General features: G+C 39.7%; 1 protein-coding gene across 2 annotated transcripts in view; it reads left to right on the top strand.

Annotated features, from left to right (window-relative positions):
* The window catches only part of EFCAB2 (EF-hand calcium binding domain 2), a 31,240-nt gene extending 10,474 nt beyond the window's left edge, over window positions 1–20,766 (top strand). Inside the window, exons 2-7 of one of the 2 annotated variants that reach the window (XM_017806578.1) lie at window positions 8,301–8,385; window positions 13,448–13,520; window positions 17,602–17,693; window positions 19,328–19,370; window positions 19,471–19,537; window positions 20,499–20,757. In XM_017806578.1, coding sequence (XP_017662067.1) covers window positions 8,301–8,385; window positions 13,448–13,520; window positions 17,602–17,693; window positions 19,328–19,370; window positions 19,471–19,537; window positions 20,499–20,635 — 497 coding nt within the window. In that variant the 3' untranslated portion in view covers window positions 20,636–20,757. Of the gene's footprint in view, window positions 1–8,300; window positions 8,386–13,447; window positions 13,521–17,601; window positions 17,694–19,327; window positions 19,371–19,470; window positions 19,538–20,498 lie in introns of both variants that reach the window. The other variant, XM_017806577.1, reaches the window with a different exon arrangement.
* The last annotated feature ends 3,431 nt before the right edge of the window (window positions 20,767–24,197 follow it).

The following is a 24,197-nucleotide window of genomic DNA, read 5'->3' on the forward strand; positions in this document are numbered from 1 at the left end:
TCACTTGCAAGTTCTGCTTGGCTATAAATAGTTTCAGTAAGTTTAGAGAAAGTTTGGTTTGCGTTTTGGGTGTAGGAGGTCCTTATGCCTTTTATTTCTTTGATAAATTGCAACCTTCCATTCTGGGGACTTCCTCTAAGAATTGGGTGGAACCAGAGAAATTAACGCTTCAGTTTCAGGAGCCTGGGCACAGGGAGGCTGTCAGGGTTGTAGTATAGGAACTGATGCAGGAAAAAATGGTTTATTGGTCCCCTCCAACATATGGACAATTTTGTGTTGCAGCAAGCATCTGTTAAGGAATTTGCAGAGGTAGCAAGGCTATTCCTTGTAATTTGCCCTTCTCCATTCCCATAGGCAAATGCCTTATCTGCAGCAAGCCCAGGCAGTGGTTGTAGTTCCACTGTGGGTTCATGCTGACATACTTTACCATCTGCATCCCCTGGTTTTGATAAATACAGTGCAAGCTCAGGACAGAGCAAGCAAACAGCAGCTCTTAATATAGCAGCTCTTCAAGCTGTTATATCATAATGACTCGAGGCAGACAGGTATGAGTTACCAGGTGAGGTTACTGAGTGATCTCTCTATACTGGTGTGGGGGCTGTCTGCCCAGCACAGACCGGGATAAATAATGGCATCTTGCAGGAGCAACCAGAAGTGACAGCATTAAAATGGGCTTGATGACCTACAAGAATGTGTACCATAAGGGAAAGAAATGTTTTTCCATTGATGAACTGTGTTTGATCCAGAAGGGAGGTCAGCAGTTAAGACTGCCCATGACTCCAGCGCTTTTTGTGAGAGATGAATGGGACAAGAACTTTATGAATGGTGGATAATCCCTTTCAAATCAATGACATTTTAATATGAACTGTGTTTTGAGGTAGTGTGAACTATGGGTTTAAACACCTTTGGAAATAGAGGGTGGGGAAAGACATTAACTATTTATACCTTCTTTTCCAGCTTGACTGTGGCATCCTCCATGGTCTGTTTTGTTCTGTGTTACAGCAACTAGCAGCTTGACTGCTTATCAAGGCAGCAATAGTTTCTATACTTTGTTTCTTGACAGTTTGCTAATTGCCGCATCAGTTTTATTTGTTTTTGTTCCCATATGTATTGAGACATCTGTATCTGTGGCAGATTAGAATGCCATGGCATTTAAAATAACACCTACTCAACAGTCAAAACCTGGGATAATACTGAGGATATCTTGTTTCATTAGGTGAAGTTACTGGCAAATTGTAACTTCAGTAGTTACTGCCAACTAACTACCACAAACTAGATATATTTTGCAAATTGATATATTATTGCATTTTTCAGCTTTGAGGTTAAAATGCGCAGTTGCTATATTATATTTTATAAGTCTTTAATGAATTTGTCAACTTCTAATGGAACTAAACAAGATATTTCCATTGTGGTTGATCTGAATTCTTTTTACTTTTTAATGCTCTCAAATTCTATAAAATAGTATCATTTTCACGACCAAAGCTGGAATCAAGATAGTGCTTAATTTTTTATGTCACTTTATTATATATTTTGCCCATGTTACAGCTGTCTTTTGTAAAGAAGATAAAAAGGAAAAATTGTATTTAATATTTTTGTGTCAGAATTTGAAGTAGCTTTTGCAGTTAACTTTTCCACAGTCATCATGAAACTGACAGCCTGTGTTTTATTATCAGACATCAAATTAATTACCTGATTTTTCTAAACTCTATTTGCTGCTGGTGATTTTGTTCTCATGGTTATTCACATTAGGTGCCATGGGGCTGTGCAAAGATTGTTCTGATTGCTCCACTCTGAAAGCTCCATTCTATGTATCTATTTTTAAATATAGTCCCTTTATTTTTATTCTCTATTAGTTTCCCATGAGGCAGTTACTGTGATGGAAACACCCAGGTAACTTTTCAGCTCTCACATGTACTGCCATTAGGAAAAGAGGTATGAGAGTAGGGTGAGGTTATGCTTTTAGTCCAAGGTTGCTCACATACATGATGATGATGAGTGTAGGCTAAACAATCCCAGCTCCCTCAGCCTCTCCTCACAGGACTTGTGTTCAAGTCCCTTCACCAGCGTTGTTGCTCTTCTCTGGACCTGCTCCAGCACCTCAATATCCTTCCTGAACTGAGGGGCCCAGAACTGGACACAGTACTCAAGGTGTGGCCTCACCAGCGCTGAGTACAGGGGAAGAATCACTTCCCTGGACCTGTTGGCCACACTGTTCCTGATACAGGCCAGGATGCCATTGGCCTTCTTGGACACCTGGGCACACTGCTGGCTCCTCTTCAGCTTCCTGTCAATCCAAACTCTCAGGTCTGTACATGGTGTATGTTGTGATAAACATAAGCAATAGGAAGCAATGACATGGCCAATTCTTAACAATTCTGAAAAACATGAACAAAAAAGCTTTTGCTGTTCTTGAGATTTCATTTTTATCTCTTTGAAAACGCATGCAAGTGACCTCTACATAAACCAGTTAAGCTTTTTTATTCTTCTACACCAACAGACTAAAATTCAGATTGCCTGAGTATTATTATATTAACATGGGATGCTTCTTATCTAGGAGAGAAAGCATTATCCCTCTCCTGAGTCTGCAGGGCATAGGTTGCATCCCCAAACTGGAGTAGGTTCTACTGTCAGTGAAGACTGGTCATTTCTTGGGAACTGACGTTTACCAAATTTCATGAAGCTACATGTTTTATCTCTTCATTCAATCTGAGTGGCTAAACTCAGGTGACACATTTCCCATTGGTGCCATCAATACTTTGCATCAATTTGTTTTCTTTGTATTCCAGTTCAGGAATAGGTTTATCCCTTCTTTGGATGACTTGAGCTGCTTTATCAGTGTCTTGTTTTTCTTCAAAATATTCTTGATTTGTCTTTTTAGAATGCAGACTCTTCAATGATCACATATCTTAAATTGTTTCATTATGTATCACAAGACACAGAGAAACAACATTGCATATTCTGCAAGCTTACAGCTTAATCATATCGTTAATTTCTTTTCTGATACCCAATACGTTAATATCATACATGCTATAGGAGGTACAGAGTAACAAAGGAAAAATATTTGTCTTACCTCAAAATTTTTAGAGCATGTGCTGGTTCAGCACATTATACTGACTGTACATTAAGCTTCCTCTGGAACTAAAAAGTTCACTAGAAAAAAAATCTAATGCATGCGTTTTCCTCTACAGAGCAGAAAGATCTTGCCAATAAGTCAGATTCAAATGGTTTTCTCCATGTTCCTTTGCCTCAGTAATTTCCTTAAAATAGAATTAGTTAAATGCTGTAAGGTTTTCTTCTCTGAGGTGCAGCAAGCTTTCTGAATTATTTTTAAGTCAGTCAAGCTCCCCACATGTAACTTGAATGCAATGCAAGTGTTTGTGGCAGAAAAATTTAGGGAGTTGTATACTTTGCTTTGAATCTAGGAAAGAGAACAGGGGCATGTTCTCTTACACTGATACCATCACCAAGAATTCGTTATGACACAACGTTGGCTTTCCCTTTTTGTTCTGGAAACACAACACCTTGATAAAACTGATGAGTTTATCTGAAAGTATTTGAGATTTCAGCTGTACAGGTGGTGCTGAGTATTGTGACAGCTCTTTAATATCTTGACCGAGGTAATAGTCCAGTTAGAACTTGCTTAAAGTTCTGGTTAGATCTCGTAAGAGCTAATTAATAACCTCAGAGTTTGAATTGTGAAGTCTCTTACTGGTTTTTTTTTTCTGCAAACATCAAAGACAAATCTCTTTTAGTTTTTAGTTCATCTCTTTTATCCTAAAAAGGGTGGCCATAGGGGCCTTACAGAAGAATGTTAGAGCAGTGTGGGGAGGGTGGTTAAAAAGAGTAACTTGGATCCATGAGCAGAAAGAGAAGGTTTGCTGAAGTTGAGTGCAGATTGCAGGAGGCTTTAAGACTCAGATTTTTTGTATGGCTGACTGCATAGAAACATCCCCTTTTGTGTCCATTGTCTTCTTAAAAATGTTCCTTTTACATCATGGCACTCTTTGTATTTCACTCCCAGTTCAGCTGACAGGACCAAGGTCACTGGCCACTTTTTTTTGTTGAAATAATGGTTAGTGGAAAAGAGAAGTGGTACTGTAGTATATAGCCACTGATATGGTTTTGTACTTTGTGCTGATAAGCCCCAGTTAGTGGATGGGAGATCTACAAATGAGCTGTTGCTAACAGCACTTTAAGTAAAACTGGAACAACAACATGCAAATGACTCTAAACTACCTGCCACTGAGTTGGAGTTACCTGGTTGTGTCCCTTATCCTTTCAGACTGACTGGTTCCACAAGTCAGCCCCATGTGAGAAAGGGTTCCTGTCAGCAGAGACCTCAGGGGTTTCCTCACACCTCCTTGTAACCATAATATAATACTACGAAGAGAGGATGGAGTAATTAGTGAGGTGTCCTCATACACAGAGGAGTTTAAATATAAAATTGACTATATATATTAAAATATGCTTAGATTAATGTTTAAAAAGACTAAATGTGTCAGGTATGTGAGCAGTAACACTAAGTAATAAAATCAAGTCTGCTGGTGCTTCTACAAATCAACCCTTAATTTTACTCTTTAATAGCACGAAAGAGTTCCAGTAAATGGTTAATAGGTTCATCAGGCGGCACAGGGACTAAATGTTTTCCTGTGAGCAGCAGACAGATGCTGCTCCCCAGCATGTTAAGTGGTTGTTTAATGTTGGGCTACCTGTTCTTATGATAAGTCTTTTTTTCTGCACATAATTTCTCTTCAGTGAAAGGAAAGGTTAGCTTTTTGAACCATCAGAGCAACTGGCCCAGAAAAGGAAAGACAGCAAGCTCATACAGTTAAATGAATGGTAGAATCTAGCAAATTGCATCAACTAGAAATCCCCTTTTAAAATCCTCATTACTCAAGAGTCTGGCAGAGCCACATCCAGTTAATGGCTTCTGTTCCCTACAAAGACTTAAGTGTAGTCTTTGAGGAAGAAATGTCACAACCGAGGTAGGTGTGCTGCTTAAGGGCTGGCTGCAAGTGGGCCTCAGAGTGCTGGGCAATAGTGTGCACAAGCTGAAGAGGAGCAATTCAATCTGAAAGAATGACAAGAATTGATTTGGAAGTCCCAGATCCCTGTCAGTCTTACTTAACTGACAGTGTCTAGAGCTTTATCTAGTTCACACTAAACAAACGGAAAATAGCAAAGGAAGTACAGGAAAGAAAACTGATAGTGAATACACTTTCAGTTAATGTGTCTGAGGAACAGATTTTAAGACATTTTGCCTTCTTTTTGCATATGTGGTAGGAAGATATGTTACAATGAGGCAACAATGACAAATATCTGAAGCATTTCAGCAGCATAGAATTGGAAATAATATATCATCCCTACAGGACTCATTTGAGGAAAGTATTTGTAGGTATTAGAATCCTTTGTAGCATGGTATGTTTAAATATTTATTTATTTAAACAATTAGGAGTAGTCCAATAATTTTATCTTTGATATGTGTATTGTTTTTCTTGTTAGTAGAATAGGTGAATGAAGTCTTTTATTCAATCAAGGTGTAGGTATTTCTGTCCTGAAAAACAGATAAAACATTGTTCCACAGGGCAACATGTAACTTTCATTGATCTACCCATCGTGCAGAGTCTCCTTGTATAGAAAAATTTCAGTACATTAGAGCATCACATCTGCTGAGTTAACTGCATATCTGATTTCTTGTGCCCTTCTTGAAGGTATAATTTTAAAACTTTACCTTTTTCTTATCCTAAAACCGGAATCCATCTTCTTTTCCCTCCCAAAGGGAGGTTTAGAGTGAATCATAGAAGTCTTCAGATAACTAGCTTTGCCATCCTGAACTATGCTGAACATATTTGCCTTTCATTCCTAGAGGGAAGATGAGAGATTTAGGCAGTAGCTTATTAGGTGTTTACTCAGCTCACCGAGAGTTTTTGAGAGGAATACAGTATACTATGTTTTCTTCCATGGATATGGCTCTTGAATCAACAACTTTGTCTGAGTTCTTGGAAGAAATATAGATTATCTGGTACCTAGATTAAATCATCAGGTTCATTTCATTTCATTTCAGGACCTTTGTTTATCAGGCCTCTTGAAACAGGTAAGATTAATGTACCCTGTTTTCATAAAAAAAAGCTTGAAAAGGCTGGATGCTTACATGGTTCCAGTACTTAAAATCTTTCCCTGCCCTCCCTTGCCTAATTTTTATTTCTACAGAAGGCTTACACATCAGGACTGGAACATACAGCTATAAATTTTCCTCCAGCATTTCTCTGTTGCAAATCGTAGTATACAGTTGAAGGGCCTGATCTCAAGAACTAAACTCCAAGTCTACACTGAAGGCTAGATCTGAGACTCTTTGAAGTCACTGGAAAAAACCCTTAAAATTTAGTAGTTTGAGAGTCTTTAGGGACTTCTCTACAAGGAATCAGGCCCACTTGGATTGAACTGTGGGATTTTTTTAAAGAATTCAGTTTGCATTCTTACTGGCACTTAGGCACAGAAAACATAGGCATTACTGTCAAGCTGTGAAAAGAATACAGTTTGTCCTTCATCAGGGACTGGACAGGGCTCTTCCTCAGTGAGCTCTAGTCTCCTATCCATTGTACGAGTACCTGCCTATGCTTTCATCAGGGCAATATAGTCCAAGGGACGAATACAGGATATATTCATACCTCTCTTCTCTTTACGTATTCTCTGGGGAGTTCAGTGCCAAACACAGATGGAAAGCAGCACGCAGCTGTAGCTTTATAAGGGGATGCATCTCTCGTCTACATGAAGAAGAGGTTCCTTATAGCTGGTTCAATCCACTGCTGTACTGAACTGTTTGCAGCCTGTGATGGGCTGACCTTGGCAAGCTGCCAGGCACCCACCCAGCCTCTCTCTGCTTTCCTCAACAGCACAGAGGAAGAAAATATGATGAAAAAGCTCATGGGTCAAGATAAAGAGAGGGAGATCACAAAGCCAATGTATCATTCAACTATGGTCAGTTCTGACACCCTTTGCCAGCAGAAAGATATTTCTATCATGAGGGCAAGAAATCAAATGAAAAAATTGATTGCACACTACAGCCCCAAGGATTCCCTACTATTGGGATTGTAGAAAACTAGGTATGAATTTTTTATGCCTGTAGAAAAAAGGTCCAGTGGCTTAATGTTGGTCAGAGCTGCTCAACAGACCTTAACACCACATCAGCTAAAGAAGAAAATAAATTGTCTACTAGAGGAGAACTGTGTTTTACTTATTATGTTGAAAATACAGAAGAGAAGTATGAAAACGAGAAAACAAGTGTCCCTCATACCAGTCTAATTCTGGCTGTCACACAGATTTTCCTTGTGGCATTGCTGTGGAGGCTGGGGGGCTAGCTCAAAAAATGCTGCCTCATGAGCTGGTTTGCCAGTTGGAGTTTGGGGGTGTATTTAGCCACAGGAACCAAAAGTTCAGCTCCATGTGACTTTGCTTCCCATATTCTCTCACTTGGAGTCAAATATTCATAAATGGCTAACCAGTTCACTCCTTATATACCCCGGTTTTCTTGCCAAGGAGTTTTTCTTTTGAGATAGACCCTTTCCTCTCTTTACATTATTTCTTCAGAATTTATTTCCTGGTATTTTGCCCCAAAAATGCAATTTCTGGCTTATACAAGATTTATCTGTGATAACTTGTGGTTCTTCTTCCCCCCTTCCTTGAGATTGAGATATGAAAAGGAAATGCAGCAAATTACTCCTTCCCCTTTGCTGAGATTGTCTTCTTTCCCAAACTGTTACAATAAATTATTTACCATGAGCCGTATTCACTAGGCACGTATCTTAGCCATCTCTTTATCCCTGGTTCTCAGCTTTTCATTCATTATGACTAACTCAGTGGACATAAGAGCACTTATGTTTCCCTGGATGCAGGAACCTGGATGAAGTGACTTAGCCCTGTCTCAGGGCAAGCCTGGGCCCATGTTTGCCTTTCTCCTTCCACTGACACCATGGCATCCAGGAAGGGCTCAGGCTTGTGGTCCAGAGGGAGCTGTGGCACACTCTGGGCGGGGTCCACACCTAGGCAGCCTTCTGATCATGCAGTTCAGACACACCATTTTCACCAGACTTGATATGGCTGCAGAGCCACAGCAAGGCCATATTACTAATACAAAATGAGAGATTCTGCATTTAAAGTGGGTTTTTTTTCAGAATAACTTCTGCTTTCCTGTCTGCCCCTTTATCAGTTTTGGTGCTTCTGCTGTTGCAAGTCTCAAATTGGAAATAAATCAGTTGCAACAGCACAGTGAATCTTTCTTTTTCTTATGTTTCTCTTTGCAGATGGCAAAGTAGCTGAAATTGAGAAAAGGATTAGAGAAGCTTTTGAGGTGTTTGACCGGGAAAGCAATAAAACTGTGGATGCCAGGTTTGTAAATATATTCACAAAGAAATATTGCAGGATCAAATATAGAGATAAATAACTCCCTAAGCCGGCATCTGCTTTACCAGAAAATGTCATTGAAATAGGCCTTTTGGCCCTGTTTGGACAAGTATGTCTGTGGTGGGTTGACCTTGGCTGGACACCAGGTGCCCACCAAAGCCACTCCATCACTCCTCTCCTCAGTGGGACACGGGATAGAAAATATAACAAATGGCTTGTGGGTCAAGATAAGGGCAGGGATCACTCACCAATTACTGTCACAGGAAAAACAGACTCGACTTGGGGAAATCAATTTAATTTATTACCAATCAAATCAGAGTAGGAATAACGAGAAGTAAAACCAAATCTTAAAAGCAGCTTTCCACCCACCTCTTTACTTCCTGGGCTTAACTTTATTCCTGATTTTCTACCTCCCCTCTGCAGTGGTGCAGGGAGACAGGGAATGGGGGTCAGTTCATCACACGTTGTAGCTGCCAATCCTTCCTTCTCAGGGGGAGGACCCCTCACACTCTTCACCTGCTTCAGCAGTGGGGTCTCTCCCACAGGAGACAGTCCTCCATGAACTTCTTCAATGTGAGTCCTTCCCACGAAGTGCAATTCTTCATGAACCACTCTGGCATGGGTCCCTTTCCATGGATTGCAGTCCTTTGGGAACAGGCTGCTCCAGTGTGGGTCCCCCACAGAGTCACAAGTCCTGTCAGCAGACCTACTCCAGCGTGGGTTCCTCTTCTCCACGGGGTCACAGGTCCTGCCTCCCTAAACCGTCATCTGCTTTTCCAGAAAATGTAATTGGCCCTTTTGTAATCAGTCCTTTTGGCCCTGATTGGATAAGTTTGTCTTTGCTGGTTTAATAGACATTTTGTATTGTTCACTGGTTGAAATTGGCTTGAGAGAGGAATGCTGGGACTGCTGGTGCAATGGGGCAAGAGGAAGCTGCAGCTAGGCAAGAGGTCTGAGGCCACAATTAGTGCTAGTAAATAAATCCCTGCTCTGATAGCTCATTTGGCACTACAGGACCTGGATCCTTATGAAACTCCTCACTTTTAGGGTATTTCAGCACATCAAGGGGTGTCCCTGCCAGTGTGTGTGTCACAGTTACCTGCACTCAGTAGGTGTCTTCAATGGAAATGCATCCTTCTTCTGGGGTAATGTGGGAGGTGGATGTTGCTTTGGCAGGGAGGTGGTTTTAGGAGACTTGGGAGAAACTTGCCTATAATTTATTTATGAATAATAATAATGATAACAACAACAACAGTAATATAAAAATTAACATAAAGATGATCATACTTGATTGCACCAGAAGTCTATTTAGCCCAGTACCCTCAGTTGAGCTACCAGCAGTTTCCTAGGGGAGGAATGTAAGGAATTGAACAAATATGCAGTATTTTCTTGTTGGTTTTGTACATCTGGTACATTATGATTTGAGTGGCCTCTGGTTTATTTTTTTCTATCCTATGATGAATAGCAAACATTTGTTCTCTGTTAATTTTCTCGTTAATGATTTCATACCTGGCTGTCACATTTGTCCTCCATCACAGTAATTTAAGGCTGAAGAGTCCAGATGTGTTTAATCTCTTAGGAGATGCTATTCCATAGCTCTGGCCATTCTTTTTTTGTGCTTCTTCATGTTCAGCTTTCTCCTTTTTGAAATGGAATGACCAGAACTGGGGAAGTAGAGTGTACAGGTGGGAGTCTGGAAGGAGAACTGCATGCACTATACCTTTAGCATGCACCATACCTTTAGCATGCACCATTATGGAAAAACATACAAAATATATGTCTGAGCAAGGGGGTAGAAGTTCAGTGGAAGATGAAAACATGGACTGTTAGACTGATCAAGGCATAACTGGCTACAAGATACAGAGCTAAAGGATGTCAAATTTAAAAATTCCTCAATAATCTTAATTCTGGTATTTTTTAAAGTTTGAATATTTGGCAATGCTACTTAAACTTCATTTTAATATAAGCATTCCTAGACATAACTATGGCATTTATTATAAAATACATAAAGGACATGTTTATGTCTCACAGAGCAGGTTGTTATAAGCTGTTGTCATAAAAGCTTACTGGAGTAATTTTTCATATTTCCAATTACTACATTTAAAAGAATATCACCATAGCTTTTAATTATAAACCAATTATTGAGCATAAACACTACAAAGGAGTGTGAGAACTGGTGAAATTGTTGTCATTAAACATTCTTCATGAAGCCAAATTGGAAAATATCTTTAAATGTTTCAAACATCTTTTCTACATTCTAGACCATAGGTGAGAGAGATGCAAAATATTTATGTGATGGTTTTAGGAATGCATGCTTACTAGTGCCTCTAAATTTAAGAAATTGCTAGTACTTCATAGAAGTAATGATTTTTCTGCTATACTAGATAGGGGGAATTTCAGGATATATCTCCACACTCAGTATAATTGCTGTTCCCTTGTCCATAGTGCTCTTTAGGGAAGAATGATCTTACATCTCTTGGCTCATGCCCAGGGAGGTGCCTGATCCCAGAAGTGGAATTGCCCCAGTGCCCCCCAGATGCCCTGCTCCTGGATGGGCCCTGGCTGCCTGGCTCACATGCAGAACCCCCACCACTACCATCCCCGGCCCTGGGGAGCCCCTAGCCCTCACTGCATCACGACATACTCATTGCTTATTTGTTTGCCATTTACATCTGCAGTCTTGGCTAAATAGTTGTAAAATTTTCTACACTCCTCACTCTATTATATCATGGATATACAGCTTGATAAAATGTTACAACAATGAAATGATACAAATAGACTTTTAAAAAATGTGTTCCTTCAGACAGGAGACATCCAAAAGTCTATTTAACATAGTAAATGCACAATTTTGCGTTAATTTTTATCATAGTACAGTTACAGACAATGAACAACAGTTTATTGTCTAATTATTCCTAGGTTCATACTGCAGGGCTGTATCACAATAATGGGATTATTAATAACCGATTATCTTGTATCAGAAGGTGGCAGCACAGCACAATTCTTAACCACTGTTGTAGACGTATGAATATTATTGCCTGAAATATCAGATACCCATGAAGAACATGGAAAATTACACTGGCTTGACAGGCTAACATTGGCATTGCATGACTCCTAATGCAAATTCAAATTAGTAAGAAATTAAGAATGAGGAAGATAATATTGTTTTATGCTGCTTACAACATACTGTTGGTCAAGGACTTTTGTGATTTTGCAAATCTTGCCATTGAAAGTGTTATATGTAGGGCAAAAACAATGACCCAAAATTTTATTGTGTCTGTTACAAAACTTGTATGATCATGAATTTGACTTTAGATGTTGTTTTTGTATTCTAGAAACTAAACAGGAATCGCAGCTTCTGAACTAAGTGAGAGGAAGTGACTGGGAGCAAAATACAGTTTCCTATCAGGGTTCTTTAAACTCTGTGTTATTACCAAATGGAACCTGACTTTTTTCACCACAGTCACTTCAGACAACATCCTCATGTTGGCACGCATGCAGACTGCCAGATACAGCACCAGGAATGCCAGATTTTGCAGGCTCTTCTAGGGCCTGGCTTACCTTACTCACATCACAGTTTTGCTGGCTGCGAGTGAGGTGAGGCAGGAGGGTGATGGCAGCTTTACCATCTCTGGCATCTGTGAGAGTAGAAATAGTGTGGGACAGGAATGAGGCAGGATTTGTGTTGGGTGTTCCTCTAGGGGAGGCAGGGAATACTTAGAAATATCTTTTAGGTGGAAAAGGTGAGGGAGTGCAGGAGTGAGAACAACAGATGCAGTATATACATACTAGAAATAGGATGGATGGACAAGGATTATACCTAAATGACTGACCTCCCTGACACATATGGCCATTTGCATCCACAGAGGCAGTTTCACTGAGTCATTTGAGTAGATGGTCTCATTTCATAACAACTGGATGTGTGGGATTGGGTTTTGTTTTGTAACTAGTTTTGTCCAGCCTTTTCCTGTCTTTTGTCTATTGTAGTGCTTCTCACATGTTTTCAATCAGAATGGGAACTCCTTGGGACCTGTCTGAGGAGGTCAAAGACTTACAATTTTGCATGTGCTTGGTGTGCAACATTCAGGGCCTTACTGTTATAAGATTTTACAAAGGTCACTGCTCCTTGTATCTACCATTTTTATTAGGCAATCTGATTTTTCCACCAAATGGATTAGGATTCACCAATGGTCAACATGAAGAAACCACAGAGATCTGGATTATGGGAACCACCAGCACTGTGAATAGATATTCAAATGTACCTAAATTTCTGTGTTGTTGAATTGGAATGTAAATCACAAGCAATAGTGATGCTTCTGTTATTCTGTTTTTAATCGTACTGTGAATCTCACTAAAGCTTTTTTACAACTTTACAGTACTTTTGTTTCTAATCTGTGATGTTTTTCATCTTAAATTATTTTGAGGCATTGCCAGTTTGTTCAGAATTTTTTTAGAGCCTCAGAACAGCTGCACCAGGTTCAGCAGTAGATGCAAGCTATGAATATATTTGCAGCATAAACAGAGTGGGGATAAGCCACTTTGTTGTTCTGTTTGACTGTTTCAGAGCACAGTAGGGACATAGCAGGGCTGTCTCCTTCCTGACTTTTTGTAATTGTTCTTTAATGCAGTTAGAATTTGTATCTTTATAACATTTAATGTACACATGTATTTTATTTGTTATCTTTCATCTCAGCATGTTTCCAAGTGATTTGTTAACTATATAGATGTAGACTTTACTGAAATAAAGCTTAACAATTAGAGAACAGTAGTTGAAAATTAACTTTCACAGTACACTGCAACACAATGGTAAAGAATTTTTTGGGAAAGTCACAAGAACAATTGCACTCTTTCAAAGAGCTCCAGAGTATTTAATGTCTGTAAAAATAGACATTGGTTACTGAAACATCATCTTGAAAGTCCACATGCATATGCTTGTGCATACTTTTGGGCTTGTACGTGCATATTCCTACATGCAAACTCTTAACTGGATTGTCCACAGACACTCTTGTATTGCAGACCTATTGACAAAGATGTTCTTTCTTTCTTTCAGAGATATTGGTTGCATTGTCAGGTCACTGGGTTGCTTCCCAAGTGAGGCAGAACTACGTGAACTGCTTGCAAAGGTAAATGGTTAGATCTTTTGTATTTTTTTCAGTCTTAAACTTGCACAAGTTTGGCCCTTCTGCCTTGCTGAGTGGGAAACTCAAGTTCTTTTCCCAGATGTTGGAAGTGTCATGGAAGTGTTTCAATCTCAGGTTGCCCTGAAGCAAACCTTTAGGTTGATGAAGTAACAATGCCGATGGGTTAAAATGAGGAGTCTTTGACTCTCTATTACCCCAGAGGATCACTGTGACACTGCGCTAAGGTGGAGGAGCATTTATAGAAAATGGACAAAAATTGGTTTTGACTGATGAAAAAGAATGTCCTAAACCTCAGTCAGATTAGGATCTCTAAACACTAACCATCTCACTCTTCAGGACATGCAGTGGACACACGGTGCATGATTAGGTAATAAAAATTAGTTCTTGAGAAGACGTTAAATTACAAAAATACACAGAGGGAAGGTGGGCCATTTTTTTTCACTGGGTTATTGCTGTCTTATAGCCAGACCTTTCTTCTTTCTGTCCTTCATGAGGTGTCTCCCAGTCTTGAGATTTCTCAGTTATAAGTAAGTAACCTTGATTACTTAAGCCTGTAAATCAGGCTTCAGGACATCAAACTCCACAAGACCTAGTGGTCCTCCCATTCTCTCACTGATATGCAGTGGTAAGGAAATTCAATGACATTTCTCCACAATCCTTTCCTATACTAATTTTTGTCTCCTTACCGCATGCTTGTAATAGAAAGGATGATGTGCTGGTGCATTGGCAGGATATGGCTAATAGATGGGATGAAAAAGCTGGAAAAAGTCTCCACATTCTTTTTGTAAATGGGCATGCTGCCTTAAGGAGTGGATGATGCTGGAGCTGAGAGGTGGGGTAAGGATTTTTCTCCTTTTCATGTGTAGCTCAGTATACTGAGAATTGATCTCTCTTACTGTTTTCTTCCTGCACCAACAAAAATTTGGATGGTTGCAGTAGTAGTCTCTCCTCAGTAGGCTTGTCTGGTCTCCTGTAGATCAGAATTTAGTGTGACAAATCTTGTGCTAAGTCTTGTGAAAATGACACAGCTGCTTCAGATGAGGAAGTGCAAAGAACCATCAGAGGAGAAAGCTCTTTTAACATGATACTGCAGTCTGTCTGCTCTGGATCTGTACTCTCAGTACCAGATAGTCCCAGTTCCCACTGACAAACAAGGCAAAGTAGAAATTATTGTGCTTTATATAGATTATATTTTTAGTGCCCCACAGTAACTTTTCTTTACAGCAAACAAACAGTACAACTGACTCAAGATATAGAATTGTGAAAAGGAAGGGGATACTTTGGCAACCCACTTCAATTTCAGGAGAATCGGGAGAGTTTAAGGCCTTCCAAAGAGATTGGACATTGGTTTTTACCCATTTTGAACAGTACTGAAATTTGAGATAAGTAATACATAACAAGGTACAATGCAATGCAGCCACAAGGCAGATGATTCTTGAGATATAACACTGTAACCTGTATGCAAATGTTGATTATAAGGATATTAAAGTACAAATACTGCAAAAATAAAGAGTATATTCAAGAGTAATGGTTAACCTTAAAGAACACTGAACTGGAAATCAAATAGCAAAGAACAGTGCCTGTAAGTGACATCTTGGCATAGGTTTAGTACTAGAAGAACACTGTCTTCTTGTAGAACCCTTCATATATTATGATAATCACAAATACCTCTTAGTTTATATAAGATACCATTATAATTGACTATGGTAATACCATTTCATCTTAATCTAGATAAAGTAAAAATTGTGTCTGTTAGCTGGTTTGTAACTAAGCTATTTCCCCAGTATTGTTGCCCATTGTAAATGGTGATTTGTTTCTCTTTCTCACTACTTGTGCCTCTCAGTCATCTGATCTTCCTATTAGCCTTATTGTAGTTAAACTAGTGTATGCTGCCATCAAATTATTCATATCTGTAAAATCATCATTCATATAATTATGTTATCTCTATAAATTATCATTACTGTCTCCTATATTGCCTTATACTCAGTGTTATACTTAATATCATATCTTTAGGGCTACTTACAAATTTAAGATTAAATGATAAGCCTAGAGATGGTGAAAGCTAATCTAAGGATCATTTCAATGTCTGGAGTTCGGTACACTGCTCTGCCTGTTTCTTTGTGACTCAAGTCCCCCAGTGTTGTGTGGACAGAAATAGTATGGGTGTGAGAGTAGAGATACAAAACGTAATGGGTGCTACAATACAATTGTTATGGGAGCTATGGATGAACCCAAAGGAAAGAAATAGAGCAAAACTCACAGTGAACATGCAAATACTGTTATTGTGAAAAAAGGAGAAATTACAGAAAAAAGGAAAACAATAATGAGGAATGAGGTATAGAACAGGAATGAGCATGAGAAAGAGTAAGAGGATACATATACTTGCAAATCCCAATACTTAATGATTTAGGCAAAGTTAATATATTCAATTTATCCACGTATCAATCCATTGTTAGAAATAAGATTAATTTTAACTGTTCAGGATGTTTCTGGGCCTGTAGAGCCTCTGAAAGGGAAGCTGTTTCTTTCATCCTCAGAGGAAACTGAGGTTGCAGATCACCTCCCAGGACTAGGTTTTGCAAGGTATTTTTTACATCTTTTCAATCAAGCGAGCAGTAATACACATGATTCTGTAATGGTAAAAGGTACCATTTGATATAGGACGAACAGCTTCATTTCCTTGCTAAAGATCCCTTTACTAGGCTCACCAAACAGAAGAGAAAATGTGTTTTTTTACAAGCCAATTTCCACTCTAAAGCAAGAGGTGACAGCTGTCTTCTCTTAGTGCCCAAGCCCCTTCAAAAACACTGTAGAAGAGCATTCAGCAGCAGTTACAGCTCTCCATTTAAGCAAATGGATGTATCAGGAACCACCCCAGCTCTGACCCAGCTCCCAGGAGGAAGATTCCATACTAAGTGTTTCCTGGCTCAGTTAGAAGATTTCAAATCAGTGCCTATTTGAGCTTTCTTTCGATCTGAGCTGTGTCTCGGAGAGCCTAGCAAGGTATTGGCTGCTGCCATGTGAGACCTCAAGGCATGCATCCAGTTTCAACACAGACAGGAACAGGCTAGCTCCATTAACAGGGCTCCTTTTGAGAGAAAAACTTGAAATTTTCAGGGAAGGGATGCACCCTGATGACAGGGAGCAGTTTTTACCATGTTTCTTATCTCTTGTGGAAGTATAGGAATGCAGTGAGAATGCTGCTAGAAGTCCCTGATGTTTTGAGATTAATCTGTTAATTTGTTTGGGAGGCAAAAGGAAGATTTTCTGTGTATAGCATTTTATGGGCTGCCTTATGACTCTTTTGGACTGCCCTGACTCAGTCTGCCTGCCTCTCTGGTCCTGATGACTCTCTTTGGCTATGAAATATGTAGAGGGAACAAATTCCATCCTTGAGGTGTACTAGACTGGGGCTATGTCCAAGCTAGCCCATTAAATATGCCCAGAAACATCCTTGGGTGTTGAAGTCAGCTGGCACAGAGCAGCTTGTGTCTACCCCGGTAAATCTTTTATGCAGAGTGGCTGCACAAAGTATCCTTCCGGGGAAAAGCCCTTAGGGTCCCAGCCAGGATCTGCTGAGGGGAATATTGGGTGGCACAGGCCAAAGTCATGCCAGGGAATGTGCTCATGGTTTGCTATAATGGGTGGTCACATTACACTGCTTGGGAATGTTCCAGATCCTGATAGACTTTACTGGTATGGATTCAGTCTGAACGTTTAAACCTCTGCTGAGTTATTGTGGAAGATAAGATCAGTTACACGGTGTCCGGTTACTTTGCAAGAATGGTTTTGAAGCACAAGAGGGCAATCTTGAGTTGTTGGAAGTGTCTATAATAGCGGGCCTGTGTTTTCCCTGGGATATTATTTCTTCCCCGAGTTTCCTTCTGTTTGATCACAAGCATTTCACTCAGATGTTATGGTGCCCTGTGATATTAAAGACTTGATATAAATATTCAAAGTCTAACTCTGTAGTTTTAATGCAAGGACTTCCCCAATTTTCTGTTTTTCTGTATCAATTTGCTAATGAGCCATATACCCTGCGATACTTAAGTTTTATTTTTAGTTAGTAGAAGAAGTAGAAGATGAAGAAGCAACCAGATTCATTCATATGGAAAAATTTCTTCCAGTGATGACAAAAGTACTACTTGACAGAAGGTAATGGAAAGTGAATTTTATGTATCTGTAGTTTATTCCATATTGACAGGGTTGATTCTGAATAAATATATCTGCAGAAATTTTATATAACTGGAAGAAGTACAGATTTTATTTGTCATTTAAGATCAGTTTACATTAGCTAGATACTTTGTCTACATAAAATTGTGTTTTACTGACGATATAAATAATACCAGTTTATAATCATGAATTGTGATAACATATAGCTTTTGTGTTTTTAATGGGAATCAGAATTAACTTGCTATTCAACATGTTTTGTGTATCTCTAAAATGTTTCGTATGCAAATTAAGGTTTTAACTATTACTTTCTCTGAACATATGGGTCACAGTTACTGAGAAGCACAGTCTGTTACAGTGTATTTTAAATAAGTTGTGTAAACCAGCTTCATATTCATGTCTCAAAGTGACAGCCAGGTACAGCTGAATGTATACAACTAGCACTCTAAAAGACTGCTGATCTAAAAGTCTCAAACAAAACCACTGTTCATTATACTAAGGTGCATGGAAGTCTTTGCATGTACACAGGAACTTGTGCTATTTTGATATTTGCACTAAAGCAAGATTACTTACAGCAAGATTAATTTCCTTTTAAAGATGGTAGTCAAGGCTTCTGAAAAACTCTGTCTTGTCCAATACCGAGAAGTTATTTTGCACACAGAGAGCCTTTGGTAGGAGGGTGTTCTAGACATGAAATATCCGCGGCTCCACACTGATGTTCAGCCTTTCACACAGTGATGCCTTGCTGCTCTGGGCTCTCTTCTCCTCCTCCACAACCTCTCCACAAAAACATACACACACAAAAAAAAACACAAAACCCTACATGCTTTCCCCAGACTAGTTCAGGCTTGTCAAGACCCACTTTATCATTTGGGGCACTCTGTCCATGGTTCACTTATCCAAGGGTACATGAGATTTGGATCATAAAAACCAAGACTACTTCTTAGAACATTTGATTTTTAGATAGTAAAAGACTGAGGCGGGTCTGGACAAAGCAGTCAAGCACTTAGAATCTCCCTGGATTCAGCTCCTTCTGTTTAGTATTCTGGGGGGTTGGTGAGAGTCTGTTGGGATACGGAAGCTCTCCTTTGCTACACAGAGCTTCTTTTCCATCTCTGAAATCAAGCACGCATATGCATGCACACATGTGCCCAGTTCTCCCATCTCTCTGAAATTGTTAGTGACAGACCTTTTCTTTTAAAGCTACCAGCCTGCTTTGCTCATCATCAACTCATTAGACCGCCCAAGTCCCACAGGTGTTGCCTAGCTACCAGTGTACCTGGACAAAACTTTGTTTTCTTGGTTTGGCCATCTTCTGTGCAGTGCATTGGCTGTGTGAGTGATTCAGCTATTACTGACTCCTGCTAACCCACTCAGCCAGCCCAGACATGCAGAAGCCATTCATCTGGCTCCTCAGCACAAGGGAAGTTAAACAGTAGTACAACAAAAGACAAAAGAGTTAAATACATGGACAGTTCCAAAAAGTCAGGCTCCAATTAAATGTTTGATAGAAAAACTTAATAAGTTGTCACAGAAAGGAAGTTTTCCTTTTCCTCATGGTTTGTTCTTTCAGAACACTGGCAAACAGTAACTTAACTTTTCTGATTCAATGGTTTCAGCTACTGGCCTATTCGAGAAGATGTTCTTCTACATGCATTTGAGGTCTGTAACTAAATATTCAAGTACCTAATTGTTTGGAAGAAGTTGCTGCTTCTTGATACAATATGGTTAAAACAACAAGTTTTATTCTTTTTCTTTAAAGGCTTTGGATGAGAATAAATGTGGATATATTACTAAAGAGGACCTGGTCAAATATTTGACTGAAGAAGGTAACATGACTTCTGTAATATCAGTATTTAAGTAAAAAGCATTACAATTATATATGGCACCTTGAGGTCCTTAGTCTGTGTGCCAAAACCTGCGGTTTTTGTCTTCAAACAATACTGTTAATGTGATGAGTGGCTGCAGACTAGGACATTTCACTGGTGAATAATGCAGGGAAAAACATTTATCTGCCTGCTTACAGACATTATAAGATAGATATGATGATGATGATTAATTCAATCATACCTGGATATGTTATGATTCCGTGCACATCTCTGTGCTTACTAAGGATGCGACTCTTTTTCTGTCCTCCTGTAAAATTGTAGCTTAGATTTCCAGATGTTTCAGGTAGTTTCAGTGCTCATTCATTCCTCCATTATCTTGATCTTAATTCTAGAGCCGTACACAAACCAAGAGATTCAAGGGTAAGATTTAAGTTGTACATCCTGTAATCCTCAATATCCCTTGAAGAGCCTGCTTTTCTTGCATGGCTGACTCATGCATGCCTGCCTCAAGTACAAAACCTCAGATGGTAACCTAGTTCTCAGAGAGGGATGATGGGGGCCAGAAGCTTCTACGAGAGAAAAACCAGAAGTCTTTCATGATGTAAATACAAGTGCAAGGATAGCCAAATGACAGATAATAATAATATACACATTAGGAAAATTCCTTCTGACAAAAATGGTTGTTTCGAAATCCCTGTGGCAGAGAGGAATAGGGTGTTCTGGAGTCTGTGAACTAGAAGATCAGAAGATCCAGATCCTTTGCCTCCTTTCCCTTAGACTGGCTCACTCGGTGTGCAGGACTTACACTGGCAAAAGTGAAGGAATCAGATCCTTAGTTTTCCTCCTTTTCTTCTCTGTGTGAGAACCAAAAGGAGATTCTTTCAAGGGAAAAGCAGTATAATTTGCCAATCCTGGAAAGAATACTTACCAAAACAAAGTGTTATTCTCTGTTGTCTTTCAGGTGAGCCCTTTACTGAGGAAGAAATGGAGGAAATGCTCTCCATTGCTCTAGATCCAGAAACAGATACTCTTCACTACAGAGACTACCTTTCAAAGTTGGTAGTAGATGAAACTAAGATCTTCCCCTTTCATGTTTGAGATGCCTTTTGGTAGCAAGAGTGAGCTTGGCACATAGTTGAAATATGTATTTTAAAGTATAACAAATCTCAGCTTGTGACTTGCTGCTTATAATTAAAATAAAATCTGTGAAGTTATATTTCCTTGGGTTCTTTGTGTGTATATATATATATAAAAATATATTCACACCTGGAAAAAGAGCTCTTGACAGAAATACTGTGTAAGGTCTGGAAAAGAAATCATGGAATTTGGTTGGAAAATAACAGGACAAATAATGTTAATGGAGTCAAGAAATTACTTTACAATTGCTTTTGAAAAACTAATGGAAAATGAGACCCCTGGAAACAGGTAACAAGTGGGTGAGTATCTTAAGATGACTAATACTAGTAAGATAAAGCTTTTATATTTAAATGTAATCCTTGTTTGTGTTTAGCTAGTCAGGCACCAGATAGGGTACACCTTTTGAAATAATATAATAGATCAAATAAGCTGTCTATTTCTAGTGGTTTTCAAATATTTTTGTTTTGTTTACCATAAGCAATTGAACTGGACCAGTTAGTTCCATTTTATATTACTAACCTACTGACATATGCTTCCATATTTTTTCCTTCCATTTTAAACACACGGGTAAGACTCCAACCATTGCCATAGTCAAGTTTACAGACAAAGTAATCCTTGAGAACACTTCTGTTACTATAGGCAATAAACAGTTCCCCTTTCATAACCAGTTTGAAAGTCAGTAATTTCAAGTTTTCAGAACTTAGGATCACAGGACAGGAATTTGATTTTCATAAACTGATGAAGCACTGTTTTTTGAAAGATGTTACTGTAGAATAGGTGTCTCAGCTTTCCTTGTTAGCAGACCACAACAGACCTCACAGTTCTTCTCATTTCTAGTTTAATAATTTTCTTGGCTGTTACTGTACTGCTCATCCTTAACTTGAGTTCAAGTTCCTTCCCCTCGAGTTCTTACCTTGTACATCATCTTCTAACAAGTGGCCAGCAGTTGCCCTCAATTGATGAGGTCTCAGTTTGTAGAAGATTCGGTGGTCTGGTCCTCAAGGACACCATCTTGCACTTTGTACTCCACACCTTCCACCCCATTTGTTTTTCTGCTCTCTTTCAAGTTTGCTTTCCTCCTGTACTGTGTCCTACCACCCCTCTGTCTTAACTGCATATCCCAGCTCTGTGTCATCCACAGACCCACAGATGATGAAATCTGGGGAAGACTGACACACAGAGGCACTGAGTGCCTTACCCCTGTCATACCCTTCTAGTGGCAGAGCTGAGAACAGAGACAGGACTCCTCCTCATGTCAGGAGGACATGCTTTACCCGTTTGTTTCCCTTGAGCTGGAAGCTCAGACAAGCTGTTTTCATGTACAGCTGCAAGGGAGCTGCTGTGCTTCCCAAAGAAGAGATTAGCATGATCTAAATGTGGTGATGGAAGCAGTCTGAAACAGACCATTTTTTAATTCAGTTTTTGCTTCTCTAACCCAAGTTGTCTTTCACTGATATTTTCTTAAACAGCAGGGCAACGAAGAGTTAATGCAGGTAGGCAACATTTACCTAGTTCTGAGCTGGGTTTCCATCTGGGAAACACTGTTGCACTGGTCCAAAGACTCTGCAATGCACTCTGATTAACACATTTACTGTGTGTTTCACTTCATTGTCAGAAAGAATGAGAAACAAAGGCAGTCATTGGTGTTATACTGGTTGAAGATACAAGTTTTTGAAGATTAAAGCAAGAGCAATGAAGACCCGTTAAGAAAAACATTTATTAGGCTTATTCAGGCTCTCTTAGAAAGCTGAAATTATTTTCCCTAGATGAATTCTTCTTCCATTTGATATACAGTGTGTTATACTGGATTTCTGACCCAGCTAGTGGGAGTACAAGTTTCATTCGTATTCTGCAGTCTTTGAGTCCTTGTCAGCCTCATCTGTGATGTCAAGCAGGAAGATGCTAATTTTGGGATGTCATCTCCTAGCTCCCAGTGCTCCACAGAGATCACAATTCGTTTCTAGTGGTGCTGCCCCATAGGGCACCTCAGCTGATGCTGTGTCAAATCAGGATGTCCATCTACAACACAGTTACAATTTGTAGTGCAGATAGGTTCTTAACATACATCCTTTTATGATATATATATTTTTTTAATCTACAGTCCTCAAATGCAAGGGAAGAGGGTATTCTGGCAAATGATTGTGTCTGAATTTATCATCTAACATCTCCTCCAGCCTCATCTTCTTATATCTGTCCTCAAGAAAGATATGTGCAAACAGGACAGACAAAAGCAAGTTGCAGTCTTCCCTTTGTGCATAAGCAAGCAAATTCCATTGCCTAGAGAGTTAACAAACTCGGGGTGAAAGAATTGTCAAGAATCAATCTCAGACTCTAGGATCCTAAAAGCTGAGCACTCCCTGCCAGCTAGGATCACATAGCAGTGATCTGACCAGCTCATGAAGGGGCTGCCCCACGGGGCACTCCAGAGGCAGCTGCGCAGTGGCCACACATGACTATCCCCTTGCCTGTGTCTTTCATGACTTGCCAGCCCATGCTGTGCCCACCCATTTCCCCATGGTGGTGGTAGGCTGCATAAGGGGACTCTTCAAAGCTCCCTGGGATGGGTTGTCTGAGTGCCCTGCATCTCTGTGCTCCCTGGGGATGAGCAGGGACCCATACGCTAGGGGAAAGTAGAGGAGACTTAGGGAACCATTTTGCTGTAGCTAAAACCCTCTTTGTTTCCATATTTGAAGGGAAAAATATGTTACTTTATCCTCTTCTTTGAGGTGGACAAATTGAACTGCTGAGTGGTCTTGAGCTATCTCTTGCTACATGCCTCTCCTTGCTGGCTGTTTTGCCTCTTCCCTCAAGATCAGGAACGAAGATAAGGAATTGGATCACAAGGAGAAGTCTAGGGAGGAACCAGCCTAGCACCTGGACTAAATCCACACAGGGAAGTAGAGCCAAGGCTTTGAAGAAACTGGGGAAGTCAGAGGGTTTTTGACCTTGTTGAAGGAGGGAGAGGGAAGGGAACTCATTATCCACATGTAAAGAAGAAAACAAAATTAAAAGCAAAAGAAGAAATCAAAGAAGCAAACACTGGAAACCATCTACAAGTACAACTGAATCAGCAGACTGTTTACGTCACTGCTGTGAGTTGTAGGCTGGACAAGACTTTACTTGTTTAAAACTTCAAGTAGGTTCAGCTGTGTCAGGGCTGGTATACAGTGGATAGTGGAGACCTTCTCCTCCATCTTACTGATAGTGGGGAGAAATTCATCCAGCTGCTAAACTTGCACTTGGGAGTCCCATTGCTTGTATTCCAGGTAATGCATTGCTTTTTATGTTTCCTTCATCAGCTTTGAAGTTGCTTCTTCAAAACAGTTGTCTGTCTGCTAGTGGCAGTCTCATATATATGCACACCTGAAGACTTCAGTATTTTACCACTGCATTGCGTACCAACATGGTATTTACAGTTCTTTTAGACTCTCCACTGACTGTGGAGAGAAGCAGAAGTTGCAGGACTTCCACCACCAAAACGCTAAAGGGCCAGCATGAGACCTGGGACTCCAAGAAAAGAACT

This window comes from Lepidothrix coronata, unplaced genomic scaffold, assembly GCF_001604755.1.
Source record: "Lepidothrix coronata isolate B3197 unplaced genomic scaffold, Lepidothrix_coronata-1.0 Scaffold16, whole genome shotgun sequence".
NCBI classification, from domain to species: Eukaryota; Metazoa; Chordata; class Aves; order Passeriformes; family Pipridae; genus Lepidothrix; species Lepidothrix coronata.